Source organism: Heterodontus francisci, chromosome 13 (genome assembly GCF_036365525.1).
Source record: "Heterodontus francisci isolate sHetFra1 chromosome 13, sHetFra1.hap1, whole genome shotgun sequence".
Taxonomy (NCBI): Eukaryota; Metazoa; Chordata; class Chondrichthyes; order Heterodontiformes; family Heterodontidae; genus Heterodontus; species Heterodontus francisci.
Window position 1 is genome coordinate 99044481 of NC_090383.1, and position 14787 is coordinate 99059267.

The 14787-nt window shown below is 43.3% G+C and overlaps 1 protein-coding gene across 2 annotated transcripts in view; it reads right to left on the reverse strand.

Annotated features, from left to right (window-relative positions):
* LOC137376531 (ALK tyrosine kinase receptor-like) overlaps positions 1–14787 on the reverse strand; it is a 1023571-nt gene that overhangs the window by 41137 nt on the left and 967647 nt on the right. For both annotated transcript variants that reach the window (XM_068045253.1, XM_068045252.1), the window contains exon 27: positions 3104–3238. In XM_068045253.1, the coding sequence (XP_067901354.1) occupies positions 3104–3238 (135 nt within the window). The remainder of the gene's footprint in view (positions 1–3103; positions 3239–14787) is intronic.

The following is a 14787-nucleotide window of genomic DNA, read 5'->3' on the forward strand; positions in this document are numbered from 1 at the left end:
ACGCAGGATGGAAAGGAGGCGGAAGACTACATGCATGAGGGTCAGTCTTCATTGCATTATTATTGAGTAGGCATTAGGGTGGCTGAAAGTGAATCATTATGTGGTTGTCTCTTGCTTCCTTTGCACATCGCTCAGCATATCTGGCCTCCATCGCTGTGTTGTCATCTTCCATAGCTGCTTGGCTCTCTTTCTCCTCCGCATCCTCCTCGTCAGAGGATGTTTGTCGCTCATGCATCCCTTCATCACGTAAGGCCTGCCCTGTCTGAAATGCAGAGCACAGCAGACCACCACGATATGCAAAACCCTCACTGGGGCATACTGCAGGGCTCCAACAGATCGATCAAGGCAACAGAATCTCATCTTCAGCAGCCCAGTGGCCTGCTCGATGGTCGCTCAGGTGGATCTGTGGCAGGTATTGTACCTCTCCTCCGCAGCATTGCGAGAGTTCTTCAGATGTGTCAGAAGGCATATCTTCAATGGGTAGCCCTTGTCCCTGAGAATTTACCCCTGAAGGCAAGTGGGGGGATTGAAAAGCTGAGACACCTGGAGCTGTTGAAGTATGTAGGCGTTGTGGCTGCTTCCTGTGGGAAATGCTTTTGGTGGTTGCAGACCAGTTGAACGTTGATTGAATGGAAGCCCTTCCTGTTCATGAAGACGGTTGGTTGGTCCCTGGGAGCCTTGATGACCACTTGCGTACAATCTATCACACCTTGCACCTGTGGGAATCCAGCTATTGCCCCAAATCCGATGGCCCTCAGTCTGGTAGCGCACCTTGTCGCTGGCCCTCTTGAACATGGCATTGGTCACCTTCTTGATGCAGCAGTGGGCTGCAGCCTGGGAGATGCCACACATGTCCCCAGTGGATCCCTTAAAAGATCCCAATGCATAGAAGTTGAGTGCTATGATTATCCTTAGTGCCACAGGCATGGGGTGACCACCAAAGCCCATCAGTTGCAAATCGTCCTGCAAAAGGCTGCATAAGTCTGTGACAGCCTCCCTGGAGAGCCGTAGACTTCGCTGACAGTGTTGTTTGGACATCTGCAGGTAGGTGATGCGAGTCCTGCAGACTTTCTGCTGTACTTGGGCCCTTCTTGGCCTTGACAGGCTGCTGCTGTTCGTGTCTTGGAGCTTCAGGGTCAGGCGCAGCTGTCTCTTGGGCTTGTCAAGGGCATTCAGAAACACAGGTTCTATGAGACTCATGGCAGGTGATCTGGGACCTTCAGCTCTCTTCCGATGCAGAGATGAGTCTGTCTAGCCAAATATGTTTATCAATCTTTGCTCGACCGGATGCCTGATGTGCCCGAAGACTGAAGGTTAATGTTGGTCTACCATCTTTTCCAGCTGTGATAGACATCACACACATGACAACATCATTTATGATACCCTCGAATGGCCCCCGGACAGATACAACCTATACCCTTGCAGAGCACGCTCGATACGCAGAACCCCCTTTTAGAGCACCCCCGGTAAACACATCCAATACACAGAAGCCCCTTATAGAACACCCCGGGTAAACACATCCAATATACCGAACCCGCTTGCAGAGCACCCCCAGTAAACACATCCGATACACAGAACCCTTTTATAAAGCACTCCCAGCAAACACATATGATACCCAGAACCCCCTTGCAGAGTTCACCCAATAAACACTTGCCCCTTGCAGAGTTCACCTGGTAAACACATCCCCCTTGCAGAGTTCACCTGGTAAACACATCCCTCTTGCAGTACACAGAACTCCCTTGGACACTCAGCTTAGCAGCAACGGCTGCAGTACCCAGCCCCCTCCCCCAATACTTCCCCACGTTCCCTATGTGCTACGGTCAGGTTATCTTCCCTTTCAGGGTTGCAAATCTGAAGGCACGTGATTGCCACGTCACTCACAAAATTACGGACCATTCGTAGAATCAAGAATAATTACATTCAAATTAATGCTAAACAGTATTTCAGCAATTTAAATTACGTTGCTGTTACGTTGGGGTGTCAATACTGCCACAGTACTTCCCCGCCTCTGACATTATCGGGACACTGCGGTACAGCACTGGGTTTTGAGGCAGACAACTCCACAGCAATTCTCCGTCCCTCCACGCCACTGAACCCGCCTTAGACAGAAGCACAAAATTCAGCTTTGTGTGGGGGACAGTCACCTGGTAGTGATTTTCCCAGAATTTGCCACATAGTGGCCTGAGGGCAGGTTTGCTATCCTGAGGCGAGCTTTTGAAGATGGAGGGCCAATAGGAGGCCCTCCAGCACTGAAGAAACTGACGCTTGTCTTTACAGGCAAGAGAGAGAGAGAGCATGCTTCAAGATGGAGGCACCCTCTCTCCAGCTTTTTTATCTCTTAAGTTAAAAAAATCCCCTCAGGGCAAGGCCCTCCATAGGGTGGCATACAGCTGCAGCTAAGCTAGGCAGGCAGGGCATTCTTCAAAGCCTGCCTGGAGAGCTGGTCCCCCAGGTCTGCCACCAGGAGGCCGCCTCCATGCAGCTGGCCTGCTCCCTGATGCTTTGGTGGGCCTGGAGGCCAAACTGGAAAATTCTAGTCGGCCTCTGGCAATAGGCCCTAATTGGCCTGCAACTACTGTTAAGTGGCTACCCGCCCCTTGCCTCTGGGGGCGGGATGGAGTCGGTAAAGCAGCATGCCGACTGGTAGCGCAAATTTTCGTACCTGCCCAGTTCCCTGCTCGCCCCCATCAGGGGCTGAAAATCCTGCCCTCAGCGATTAAAATTATCTTATGTTTAAACATCATCGCAGCTCCTTATGTATAATTCTGGCTACATTGCATCGTCTCAGACTGCATACAACACTGCTCCAAAATAAATCAATTGTAAGGTGCTACATTATTAATTTAACTGAAGTAAGCTAGATCATCTCAATCCCAGTCATTTGCCTGCCAATTGGAAGCCCATTGTAGAAATGAAAGCTATCTAACCATAGATCTCTGTGTACCTAGCCTGTCAGTAAGTACATTATTGCAATGAAATGCAAGTAACACTGAAAGAAGCGGATCATAGTACTCTAGAGACTGAAACAGCAGAAAGATTTAATTTGTCTAGATAAAACCTCTAACAAAACAGATGCAAAACAGTTCAAGAAGAATTTACGTACACAGGACCAGGGCAGTTTTTGGGTGGGTCCATTCGGCCACCACTGGTGACAAACTCCAGCACCTCTTGGTTACTCTTACTGGGATATGGCATATACCCAAGTGAAAAGATTTCCCACAGTAACACTCCAAAGGACCTGCAAAAAAAACAGCAAAGCTCAGTCTTTTACACTGTTCAAGGGTATGTCAGCCTCTGAAATTCCTCCATTTTGACATTGTATTACACTCCACATTATTCCCTTTCTCCATTCTGTTTGTCATTGTCTAACAAGACTATGCTCCACCATCATGTGAGAAGCCATGTCGTCAGGCATCCGACATTCATGCCTCTGCCAGAAGCAAGTACAAGAGCAGTCTCATGCCATCAGTCTCTGACTTTCCCTCCCTGTCTGTCTTGAGGCATTTGGCTTCCGCCAGGTAATTGCCAACAATAATTCAGGTCTGTCTTACACCGTAATTCAAAAATGAATTAAAAAAGACATGGTTACGAAGGAGCAGGTCATATCTGTTAAATTACTGATCCCACCGCTAATTGTAAAAACTCACCCTGGTGCATAAAATATAAATTCAGCATTCAGAACCCACCAACTGAAAATCAAAATACATTCATATTGCCAGTTATGTTTTGTTCCCTTCATCTTTTTGTGAAGCTTGGTGAATTTTTGTGCTCATCAAGGTGATGACTGGCCGTGTTGGGAACTGAGTCTCCCACTATCAGTATTGAAATCTGAGTCTCCCACTATCAGTGTTGGGAACTGAATCTCCCACTATCAGTATTGAAATCTGAGTCTCCCACTATCAGTATTGAAATCTGAGTCTCCCACTATCAGTAATGAAATCTGAGTCTCCCACTATCAGTGTTGGGAACTGAATCTCCCACTATCAGTATTGAAATCTGAGTCTCCCACTATCAGTGTTGAAAACTGAGTCTCCCACTATCAGTATTGAAAACTGAATCTCCCACTATCAGTATTGAAAACTGAGTTTCCCACTATCAGTGTTGAAAACTGAGTCTCCCACTATCAGTATTGAAAACTGAGTCTCCCACTATCAGTGTTGAAAACTGAGTCTCCCACTATCAGTGTTGAAAACTGAGTCTCCCACTATCAGTATTGAAATCTGAGTCTCCCACTATCAGTGTTGAAAACTGAGTCTCCCACTATCAGTGTTGAAAACTGAGTCTCCCACTATCAGTATTGAAAACTGAATCTCCCACTATCAGTATTGAAAACTGAGTCTCCCACTATCAGTGTTGAAAACTGAGTCTCCCACTATCAGTATTGAAAACTGAGTCTCCCACTATCAGTATTGAAAACTGAGTCTCCCACTATCAGTGTTGAAATCTGAATCTCCCACTATCAGTATTGAAATCTGAGTCTCCCACTATCAGTGTTGAAAACTGAGTCTCCCACTATCAGTATTGAAAACTGAGTCTCCCACTATCAGTATTGAAAACTGAGTCTCCCACTATCAGTACTGAAATCTGAGTCTCCCACTATCAGTGTTGAAATCTGAGTCTCCCACTATCAGTAATGAAAACTGAGTCTCCCACGATCAGTATTGAATAGTGAGTCTCCCACTATCAGTGTTGGGAACTGTGTCTCCCACTATTGGTATTGAAAACATGAGACTCCCACAATCAGTATTGAAAACAGCGTCTACCACTATCAGTGTTCAGAACTGAGTCTCCCACTATCAGTATTGCAAACTGAGTCTACCACTATCAGTATTGAAAACTGAGACTCCCACTATCAGTATTGAAAACTGAGACTCCCACTATCAGTATTGAAAACTGAGTCTCCCACTATCAGTATTGAAAACTGAGTCTACCACGATCAGTGATGCGAACTGACTCTCCCGCTTTCATTATTGAAAAGTGAGTCTCCCAATATCAGTGTTGCGAACTGAGTCTCCCACTATCAGCATTGAAAAATGAGTCTACCACTATCAGTGATGGGAACTGAGTCTCCCACTTTCAGTGTTGGGAACTGAGTCTCCCATTTTCAGGATTGAAAACTAAGTCTCCCACTATCAGTGTTGGGAACTGACTCTCCCGCTTTCAGTATTGATAAGTCAGTCTCGCACTATCAGTCTTGAAAACTGAGTCTCCCACTATCAGTGCTGGGAACTGAGTCTCCAACTATCAGTGTTGGGAACTGAGTCTCGCATTATCAGTATTGAAATGTGTGTCTCCCACTATCAGTAATGAAAAGTGATTCTCCCACTATCAGTATTGAAAACTGAGTCTTCCAATATCAGTATTGAAAACTGAGTCTATCACTATCAGTGATGAGAGCTGAGTCTCCCACTATCAGTTTTGGGAACTGAGTCTCCCACTTTCATTATTGAAAAGCGAGCCGCCCACTATCAGTATTCAAAACTGAGTCTCCCACTATCAGTGTTGAAAAGTGAGTCTCCCACGATCAGTGTTGAAAAGTGAGTCTCCCACGATCAGTGTTGAAAACTGAGTCTCCCACGATCAGTGTTGAAAAGTGAGTCTCCCACTATCAGTATTGAAATGTGGGTCTCCCACTATCAGAGTTGGGAACTGAATCTCCCACTATCAGTATTCAGAACTGAGTCTCCCACTATCAGTATTGAAATCGGAATCTCCCACTATCAGCATTGAAAACTGAGTCTACGACTATCAGTGTTCAGAACTGAGTCTCCCACTATCAGTATTGAAAACTGAATCTCCCACTATCAGTGCTGGGAACTGAGTCTCCCACTATCAGTATTCAGAACTGAGTCTCCCACTATCAGCATTGAAAACTGAGTCTCCCACTACCAGTGCTGGGAACTGAGTCTCCCACTGTCAGTATTGAAAACGGAGTCTTCCAATATCAGTTTTGAAAACTGAGTCTACCACTATCAGTGATGCGAACTGTGTTCCCAGTATCCGTGTGGGGAACTGACTCTTCCGCTTTCATTATTGATAAGTCAGTCTGCCACAATAAGTATTGAAAACTGAGGCTCCCACTATCAGTGTTGGGAATTGAGTCTCGCATTATCAGTATTGAAAAGTGTGTCTCCCACGATCAGAGTTGGGAAGTGATGCTCCCACTATCAGTATTGAATAGTGAGTCTACCACTATCAGTGTTGGGAACTGAGTCTCCCACGATCTGTGTTGAAAAGTGAGTCTCCCACTATCAGTATTGAAAACTGTGTCTCCCACTATCAGTATTGAAAACTGAGTCTACGACTATCAGAGTTCAGAACTGAGTCTCCCACTATTAGTATTGAAAACTGATTCTCCCACTATCAGTATTGAAAACTGTGTCTCCCACTATCAGTATTGAAAACTGAGTCTACGACTATCAGTATTGAAAACTGAGTCTCCCACTATCAGTATTCAGAACTGAGTCTCCCACTATCAGTATTGAAAACTGAATCTCCCACTATCAGTATTGAAAACTGAGTCTCCCACTATCAGTATTGAAAACTGAGTCTACCACTATCAGTGATGCGAACTGTGTTCCCAGTATCCGTGTGGGGAACTGACTCTTCCGCTTTCATTATTGATAAGTCAGTCTGCCACAATAAGTATTGAAAACTGAGGCTCCCACTATCAGTGTTGGGAATTGAGTCTCGCATTATCAGTATTGAAAAGTGTGTCTCCCACGATCAGAGTTGGGAAGTGATGCTCCCACTATCAGTATTGAATAGTGAGTCTACCACTATCAGTGTTGGGAACTGAGTCTCCCACGATCTGTGTTGAAAAGTGAGTCTCCCACTATCAGTATTGAAAACTGTGTCTCCCACTATCAGTATTGAAAACTGAGTCTACGACTATCAGAGTTCAGAACTGAGTCTCCCACTATTAGTATTGAAAACTGAATCTCCCACTATCAGTATTGAAAACTGTGTCTCCCACTATCAGTATTGAAAACTGAGTCTACGACTATCAGTATTGAAAACTGAGTCTCCCACTATCAGTATTGAAAACTGAATCTCCCACTATCAGTATTGAAAACTGAGTCTCCCACTATCAGTATTGAAAACTGAGTCTACCACTATCAGTATTGAAAACTGAGTCTACCACTATCAGTGCTGGGAACTGAGTCTGCTACTATCTGTGTTGGGAACTGAGTGTCCCACTATCAGTGTTGAAATGTGTGTCTCCCACTTTCACAGTTTGGAACTGAATCTCCCACTATCAGTATTCAGAACTGAGTCTCCCACTATCAGTATTGAAAACGGAATCTCCCACTATCAGCATTGAAAACTGAGTCTAAGACTATCAGTGTTCAGAACTGAATCTCCCACTATCAGTATTGAAATCTGAGTCTCCCACTATCAGTATTGAAAACTGAATCTCCCACTATCAGTATTGAAAACTGAGTCTCCCACTATCAGTATTGAAAACTGAGTCTACCACTATCAGTGATGCGAACTGTGTTCCCAGTATCCGTGTGGGGAACTGACTCTTCCGCTTTCATTATTGATAAGTCAGTCTGCCACAATAAGTATTGAAAACTGAGGCTCCCACTATCAGTGTTGGGAATTGAGTCTCGCATTATCAGTATTGAAAAGTGTGTCTCCCACGATCAGAGTTGGGAAGTGATGCTCCCACTATCAGTATTGAATAGTGAGTCTACCACTATCAGTGTTGGGAACTGAGTCTCCCACGATCTGTGTTGAAAAGTGAGTCTCCCACTATCAGTATTGGAAACTGTGTCTCCCACTATCAGTATTGAAAACTGAGTCTACGACTATCAGAGTTCAGAACTGAGTCTCCCACTATTAGTATTGAAAACTGAATCTCCCACTATCAGTATTGAAAACTGTGTCTCCCACTATCAGTATTGAAAACTGAGTCTACGACTATCAGTATTGAAAACTGAGTCTCCCACTATCAGTATTGAAAACTGAATCTCCCACTATCAGTATTGAAAACTGAGTCTCCCACTATCAGTATTGAAAACTGAGTCTACCACTATCAGTATTGAAAACTGAGTCTACCACTATCAGTGCTGGGAACTGAGTCTGCTACTATCTGTGTTGGGAACTGAGTGTCCCACTATCAGTGTTGAAATGTGTGTCTCCCACTTTCACAGTTTGGAACTGAATCTCCCACTATCAGTATTCAGAACTGAGTCTCCCACTATCAGTATTGAAAACGGAATCTCCCACTATCAGCATTGAAAACTGAGTCTAAGACTATCAGTGTTCAGAACTGAATCTCCCACTATCAGTATTGAAATCTGAGTCTCCCACTATCAGTATTGAAATCTGAGTCTCCCACTATCAGTAATGAAATCTGAGTCTCCCACTATCAGTGTTGGGAACTGAATCTCCCACTATCAGTATTGAAATCTGAGTCTCCCACTATCAGTGTTGAAAACTGAGTCTCCCACTATCAGTGTTGAAAACTGAGTCTCCCACTATCAGTGTTGAAAACTGAGTCTCCCACTATCAGTATTGAAAACTGAGTCTCCCACTATCAGTATTGAAAACTGAGTCTCCCACTATCAGTAATGAAATCTGAGTCTCCCACTATCAGTGTTGAAATCTGAGTCTCCCACTATCAGTAATGAAAACTGAGTCTCCCACTATCAGTATTGAAACCTGAGTCTCCCACGATCAGTATTGAATAGTGAGTCTCCCACTATCAGTGTTGAAAAGTGAGTCTCCCACTATCAGTGTTGGGAACTGTGTCTCCCACTATTGGTATTGAAAACATGAGACTCCCACAATCAGTATTGAAAACAGCGTCTACCACTATAAGTGTTCAGAACTGAGTCTCCCACTATCAGTATTGCAAACTGAGTCTACCACTATCAGTATTGAAAACTGAGACTCCCACTATCAGTATTGAAAACTGAGACTCCCACTATCAGTATTGAAAACTGAGTCTCCCACCATCAGTGTTGAAAAGTGAGTCTCCCACTATCAGTATTGAAAACTGAGACTCCCACTATCAGTATTGAAAACTGAATCTACCACTATCAGTGTTCAGAACTGAGTCTCCCAATATCAGTATTGAAAACATGAGACTCCCACAATCAGTATTGAAAACAGAGTCTACCACTATCAGTGTTCAGAACTGAGTCTCCCAATATCAGTATTGAAAACTGAGTCTACCACGATCAGTGATGCGAACTGACTCTCCCGCTTTCATTATTGAAAAGTGAGTCTCCCAATATCAGTGTTGCGAACTGAGTCTCCCACTATCAGCATTGAAAAATGAGTCTACCACTATCAGTGATGGGAACTGAGTCTCCCACTTTCAGTGTTGGGAACTGAGTCTCCCATTTTCAGGATTGAAAACTAAGTCTCCCACTATCAGTGTTGGGAACTGACTCTCCCGCTTTCAGTATTGATAAGTCAGTCTCGCACTATCAGTCTTGAAAACTGAGTCTCCCACTATCAGTGCTGGGAACTGAGTCTCCAACTATCAGTGTTGGGAACTGAGTCTCGCATTATCAGTATTGAAATGTGTGTCTCCCACTATCAGTAATGAAAAGTGATTCTCCCACTATCACTATTGAATAGTGAGTCTCCCAATATCAGTGTTAGGAACTGAGTCTCCCACTATCAGTGTTGAAAAGTGAGTCTCCCACTATCAGAGTTGGGAACTGAATTTCCCACTATCAGTATTCAAAACTGAGTCTCCCACTATCAGTATTGAAAAGTGAGTCTCCCACTTTCAGTGTTGAAAACTGTATCTCCCACTTTCAGTGTTGAAAACTGTATCTCCCACTTTCAGAGATGGGAACTGTGTCTTCCACTATCAGTATTGAAATCTGAGTCTCCCACTATCAGTATTGAAAACTGAATGTCCCACTATCAATATTGAAATGTGTGTCTCCCACTATCAGAGTTGGGAACTGAATCTCCCACTATCAGTATTCAGAACTGAGTCTCCCACTATCAGTATTGAAAACTGAATCTCCCACTATCAGTATTGAAAAGTGAGTCTCCCACTATCAGTATTGAAAACTGAGTCCATCCCTATCAGTATTGAAAACCGAGTCTCCCACTATAAGTATTGAAAACTGAGTCTCCCACTATCAGTATTGAAAACTGAGTCTGCCACTATCAGTATTGAAAACTGAGTCTCCCACTATCAGTATTGAATAGTGAGTCCACCACTATCAGTGCTGGGAACTGAGTCTCCCACTATCACTATTGAAAACTGAGTCTCCCACTATCAGTATTGAAAACTGAGTCTCCCACTATCAGTATTGAAAACTGAGTCTCCCATTATCAGTATTGAAAAGTGAGTCTCCCACTATCAGTGCTGGGAACAGAGTCTCTCACTATCAGTGCTGGGAACTGAGTCTCCCACTATCAGTATTGAAAACTGAGTCTCCCACTATCAGTATTGAAAACTGAGTCTCCCATTATCAGTATTGAAAAGTGAGTCTCCCACTATCAGTATTGAAAACTGAGTCTCCCACTATCAGTGCTGGGAACTGAGTCTCCCACTGTCAGTATTGAAAACGGAGTCTTCCAATATCGGTATTGAAAACTGAGTCTCCCACTATCAGTATTGAAAAGTGAGTCTCCCACTATCAGTGTTGAAAAGTGAGTCTCCCATTATCAGTATTGAAAAGTGAGTCTACCCCTATCAGTATTGAAAACTGAGTCTCCCACTATCAGTATTGAAACCTCAGTCTCCCACTATCAGTGTTGAAAAGTGAGTCTACCATTATCCGTATTAAAAACTGAATCTCCCACTATCAGTATTGACAAGTGAGTCTCCCACTATCAGTGTTGGGAACTGAGTCTCCCACTATCGGTATTGAAAACATGAGACTCCCACTATCAGTATTGAAAACTGAGTCTCCCACTATCGATATTGAAAACATGAGACTCCCACTATCAGTATTGAAAACTGAGTCTCCCACTATCAGTATTGAAAACTGAGTCCCCCACTATCAGTGTTGGGAACTGAGTCTCCCACTATCAGTATTGAAAACTGAGTCTCCCACTATCAGTATTGAAAACTGAGTCTACCACTATCACTGCTGGGAACTGAATCTGCTACTATCTGTGTGGGAAACTGACTCTTCCGCTTTCATTATTGATAAGTCAGTCTCCCACTATAAGTATTGAATAGTGAGTCGACCACTATCAGTGTTGGGAACTGAGTCTCCCACTATCAGTATTGAAAACTGAGTCTCCCACTATCAGTATTGAAAACTGAGTCTCCCACTATCAGTATTGAAAACTGAGTCTCCCACTATCAGTATTGAAAAGTGAGTCCACCACTATCAGTGCTGGGAACTGAGTCTCCCACTATCAGTATTGAAAAGTGAGTCTCCCACTTTCAGTGTTGAAAACTGTATCTCCCACTTTCAGTGTTGAAAACTGTATCTGCCACTTTCAGAGATGGGAACTGAGTCTTCCACTCTGAGTATTGAAATCTGAGTCTCCCACTATCAGTATTCAAAACTGAGTCTACCAATATCAGTGTTGTAAACTGAATGTCCCACTATCAGTTTTGAAAAGTGAGTCTCCCACTATCAATGTTGGAAACTGATTCTCCCACTATCAATGTTGGGAACTGAGACTCCCATTATCAGAGTTGGGAACTGAGTCTCCCACTATCAGTGTTGAAAAGTGAGTCTCCCACTATCAGTATTGAAAACTGAATCTACCACTATCAGTATTGAAAACTGAGTCTCCCACTATCAGTGTTGGGAACTGAGTCTCCCACTATCAGTATTGAAAACTGAGACTCCCGCTATCAGTATTGAAAACTGAGTCTCCCACTATCAGTGTTGAAAACTGTATCTCCCACTTTCAGTGCTGGCAACTGAGTCTTCCACTATCAGTTTTGAAAAGTGAGTCTCCCACTATCAGTATTGAAAACTGAGTCTCCCACTCTCAATGTTGGGAACTGAGTCTCCCACTATCAGTATTGAAAACTGAGACTCCCGCTATCAGTATTGAAAACTGAGTCTCCCACTATCAGTGTTGAAAACTGTATCTCCCACTTTCAGTTCTGGCAACTGAGTCTTCCACTATCAGTTTTGAAAACTGAGTCTCCCACTATCAGTGCTGGGAACTGAGTCTCCTACGATCAGTGTTGGGAATTGAGTCTCACATTATCAGTATTGAAAAGTGTGTCTCCCACTATCAGAGTTGGGAAGTGATGCTCCCACTATCAGTATTGAATAGTGAGTCTACCACTATCAGTGTTGGGAACTGAGTCTCCCACTATCAGTGTTGGGAACTGAGTCCACCACTATCAGTGTTGGGAACTGAGTCCACCACTATCAGTGTTGGGAACTGAGTCTCCCACTATCAGTATTGAAAACTGAGACTCCCACTATCAGTGTTGGGAACTGAGTCCACCACTATCAGTGTTGGGAACTGAGTCCACCACTATCAGTGTTGGGAACTGAGTCTCCAAAGATCAGTGTTGGGAATTGAGTCTCGCATTATCAGTATTGAAAAGTGTGTCTCCCACTATCAGAGTTGGGAACTGAATCTCCCACTATCAGTATTGAAGCGTGAGTCGACCAGTATCAGTGTTGGGAACTGAGTCTACCCCTATCAGTATTGAAAAGTGAGTCTCCCACTATCAGTATTGAAAGGTGAGTCTCCCACTATCAGTATTGAAAAGTGAGTCTACCCCTATCAGTATTGAAAAGTGAGTCTACCACTATCAGTGTTGAAAAGTGAGTCTCCCACTCTCAGTATTGAAAACTGAGTCTACCACTATCAGTGTTGGGAACTGTGTCTCTCACTATCGGTATTGAAAACATGAGACTCCCACTATCAGTATTGAAACCTGAGTCTACCACTGTCAGTGTTCAGAACTGAGTCTCCCACTATTGGTATTGAAAACTGAATCTCCCACTATCAGTATTGAAAACTGAGTCTCCCACTATCAGTATTGAAAACTGAGTCCACCACTATCAGTGTTGGCAACTGAGTCTCCCACTATCAGTATTGAAAACTGAGTCTCCCACTATCAGTATTGAAAACTGAGTCTACCACTATCAGTGCTGGGAACTGAGTCTGCTACTATCTGTGTTGGGAACTGAGTCTCCCATTATCAGTATTGTAAAGTGCGTCTCCCACTATCAGTATTGAAAACTGAGTCTCCCACTATCAGTGCTGGGAACTGAGTCTCCCACTGTCAGTATTGAAAACGGAGTCTTCCAATATCAGTATTGAAAGCTGAGTCTACCACTATCAGTGATGCAAACATGAGTCTCCCACTATCAGTGTGGGAAACTGACTCTTCCGCTTTCATTATTGACAAGTCAGTCTCCCACTATATGTATTGAATAGTGAGTCGACCCCTATCAGTATTGAAAACTGAGTCTGCCACTATCAGTATTGAAAACTGAGTCTCCCACTATCAGTATTGAAAACTGAGTCTACCCCTATCAGTATTGAAAACTGAGTCTGCCACTATCAGTATTGAAAACTGAGTCTCCCACTATCAGTATTGAAAACTGAGTCTACCCCTATCAGTATTGAAAACTGAGTCTCCCACTATTAGTATTGAAAACTGAGTCTACCCTATCAGTATTGAAAACTGAGTCTACCCCTATCAGTATTGAAAACTGAGTCTCCCACTATCAGTATTGAAAACTGAGTCTGCCACTATCAGTATTGAAAACTGAGTCTACCCCTATCAGTATTGAAAACTGAGTCTCCCACTATTAGTATTGAAAACTGAGTCTACTCCTATCAGTATTGAAAAGTGAGTCTCCCACTATCAGTATTGAAAACTGAGTCTACCCCTATCAGTATTGAAAACTGAGTCTCCCACTATTAGTATTGAAAACTGAGTCTCCCACTATCAGTATTGAAAACTGAGTCTCACACTATCAGTATTGAAAACTGAGTCTCCCACTATCAGTATTGAAAAGTGAGTCCACCACTATCAGTGTTAGGAACTGAGTCTCCCACTATCAGTGTTGAAAAGTGAGTCTCCCACTATCAGAGTTGGGAACTGAATTTCCCACTATCAGTATTCAAAACTGAGTCTCCCACTATCAGTATTGAAAAGTGAGTCTCCCACTTTCAGTGTTGAAAACTGTATCTCCCACTTTCAGTGTTGAAAACTGTATCTCCCACTTTCAGAGATGGGAACTGTGTCTTCCACTATCAGTATTGAAATCTGAGTCTCCCACTATCAGTATTGAAAACTGAATGTCCCACTATCAATATTGAAATGTGTGTCTCCCACTATCAGAGTTGGGAACTGAATCTCCCACTATCAGTATTCAGAACTGAGTCTCCCACTATCAGTATTGAAAACTGAATCTCCCACTATCAGTATTGAAATCTGAGTCTACGACTATCAGTGTTCAGAACTGAGTCTCCCACTATCAGTATTGAAAACTGAATCTCCCACTATCAGTATTGAAAAGTGAGTCTCCCACTATCAGTATTGAAAACTGAGTCCATCCCTATCAGTATTGAAAACCGAGTCTCCCACTATTAGTATTGAAAACTGAGTCTCCCACTATCAGTATTGAAAACTGAGTCTGCCACTATCAGTATTGAAAACTGAGTCTCCCACTATCAGTATTGAATAGTGAGTCCACCACTATCAGTGCTGGGAACTGAGTCTCCCACTATCACTATTGAAAACTGAGTCTCCCACTATCAGTATTGAAAACTGAGTCTCCCACTATCAGTATTGAAAACTGAGTCTCCCATTATCAGTATTGAAAAGTGAGTCTCCCACTATCAGTATTGAAAACTGAGTCT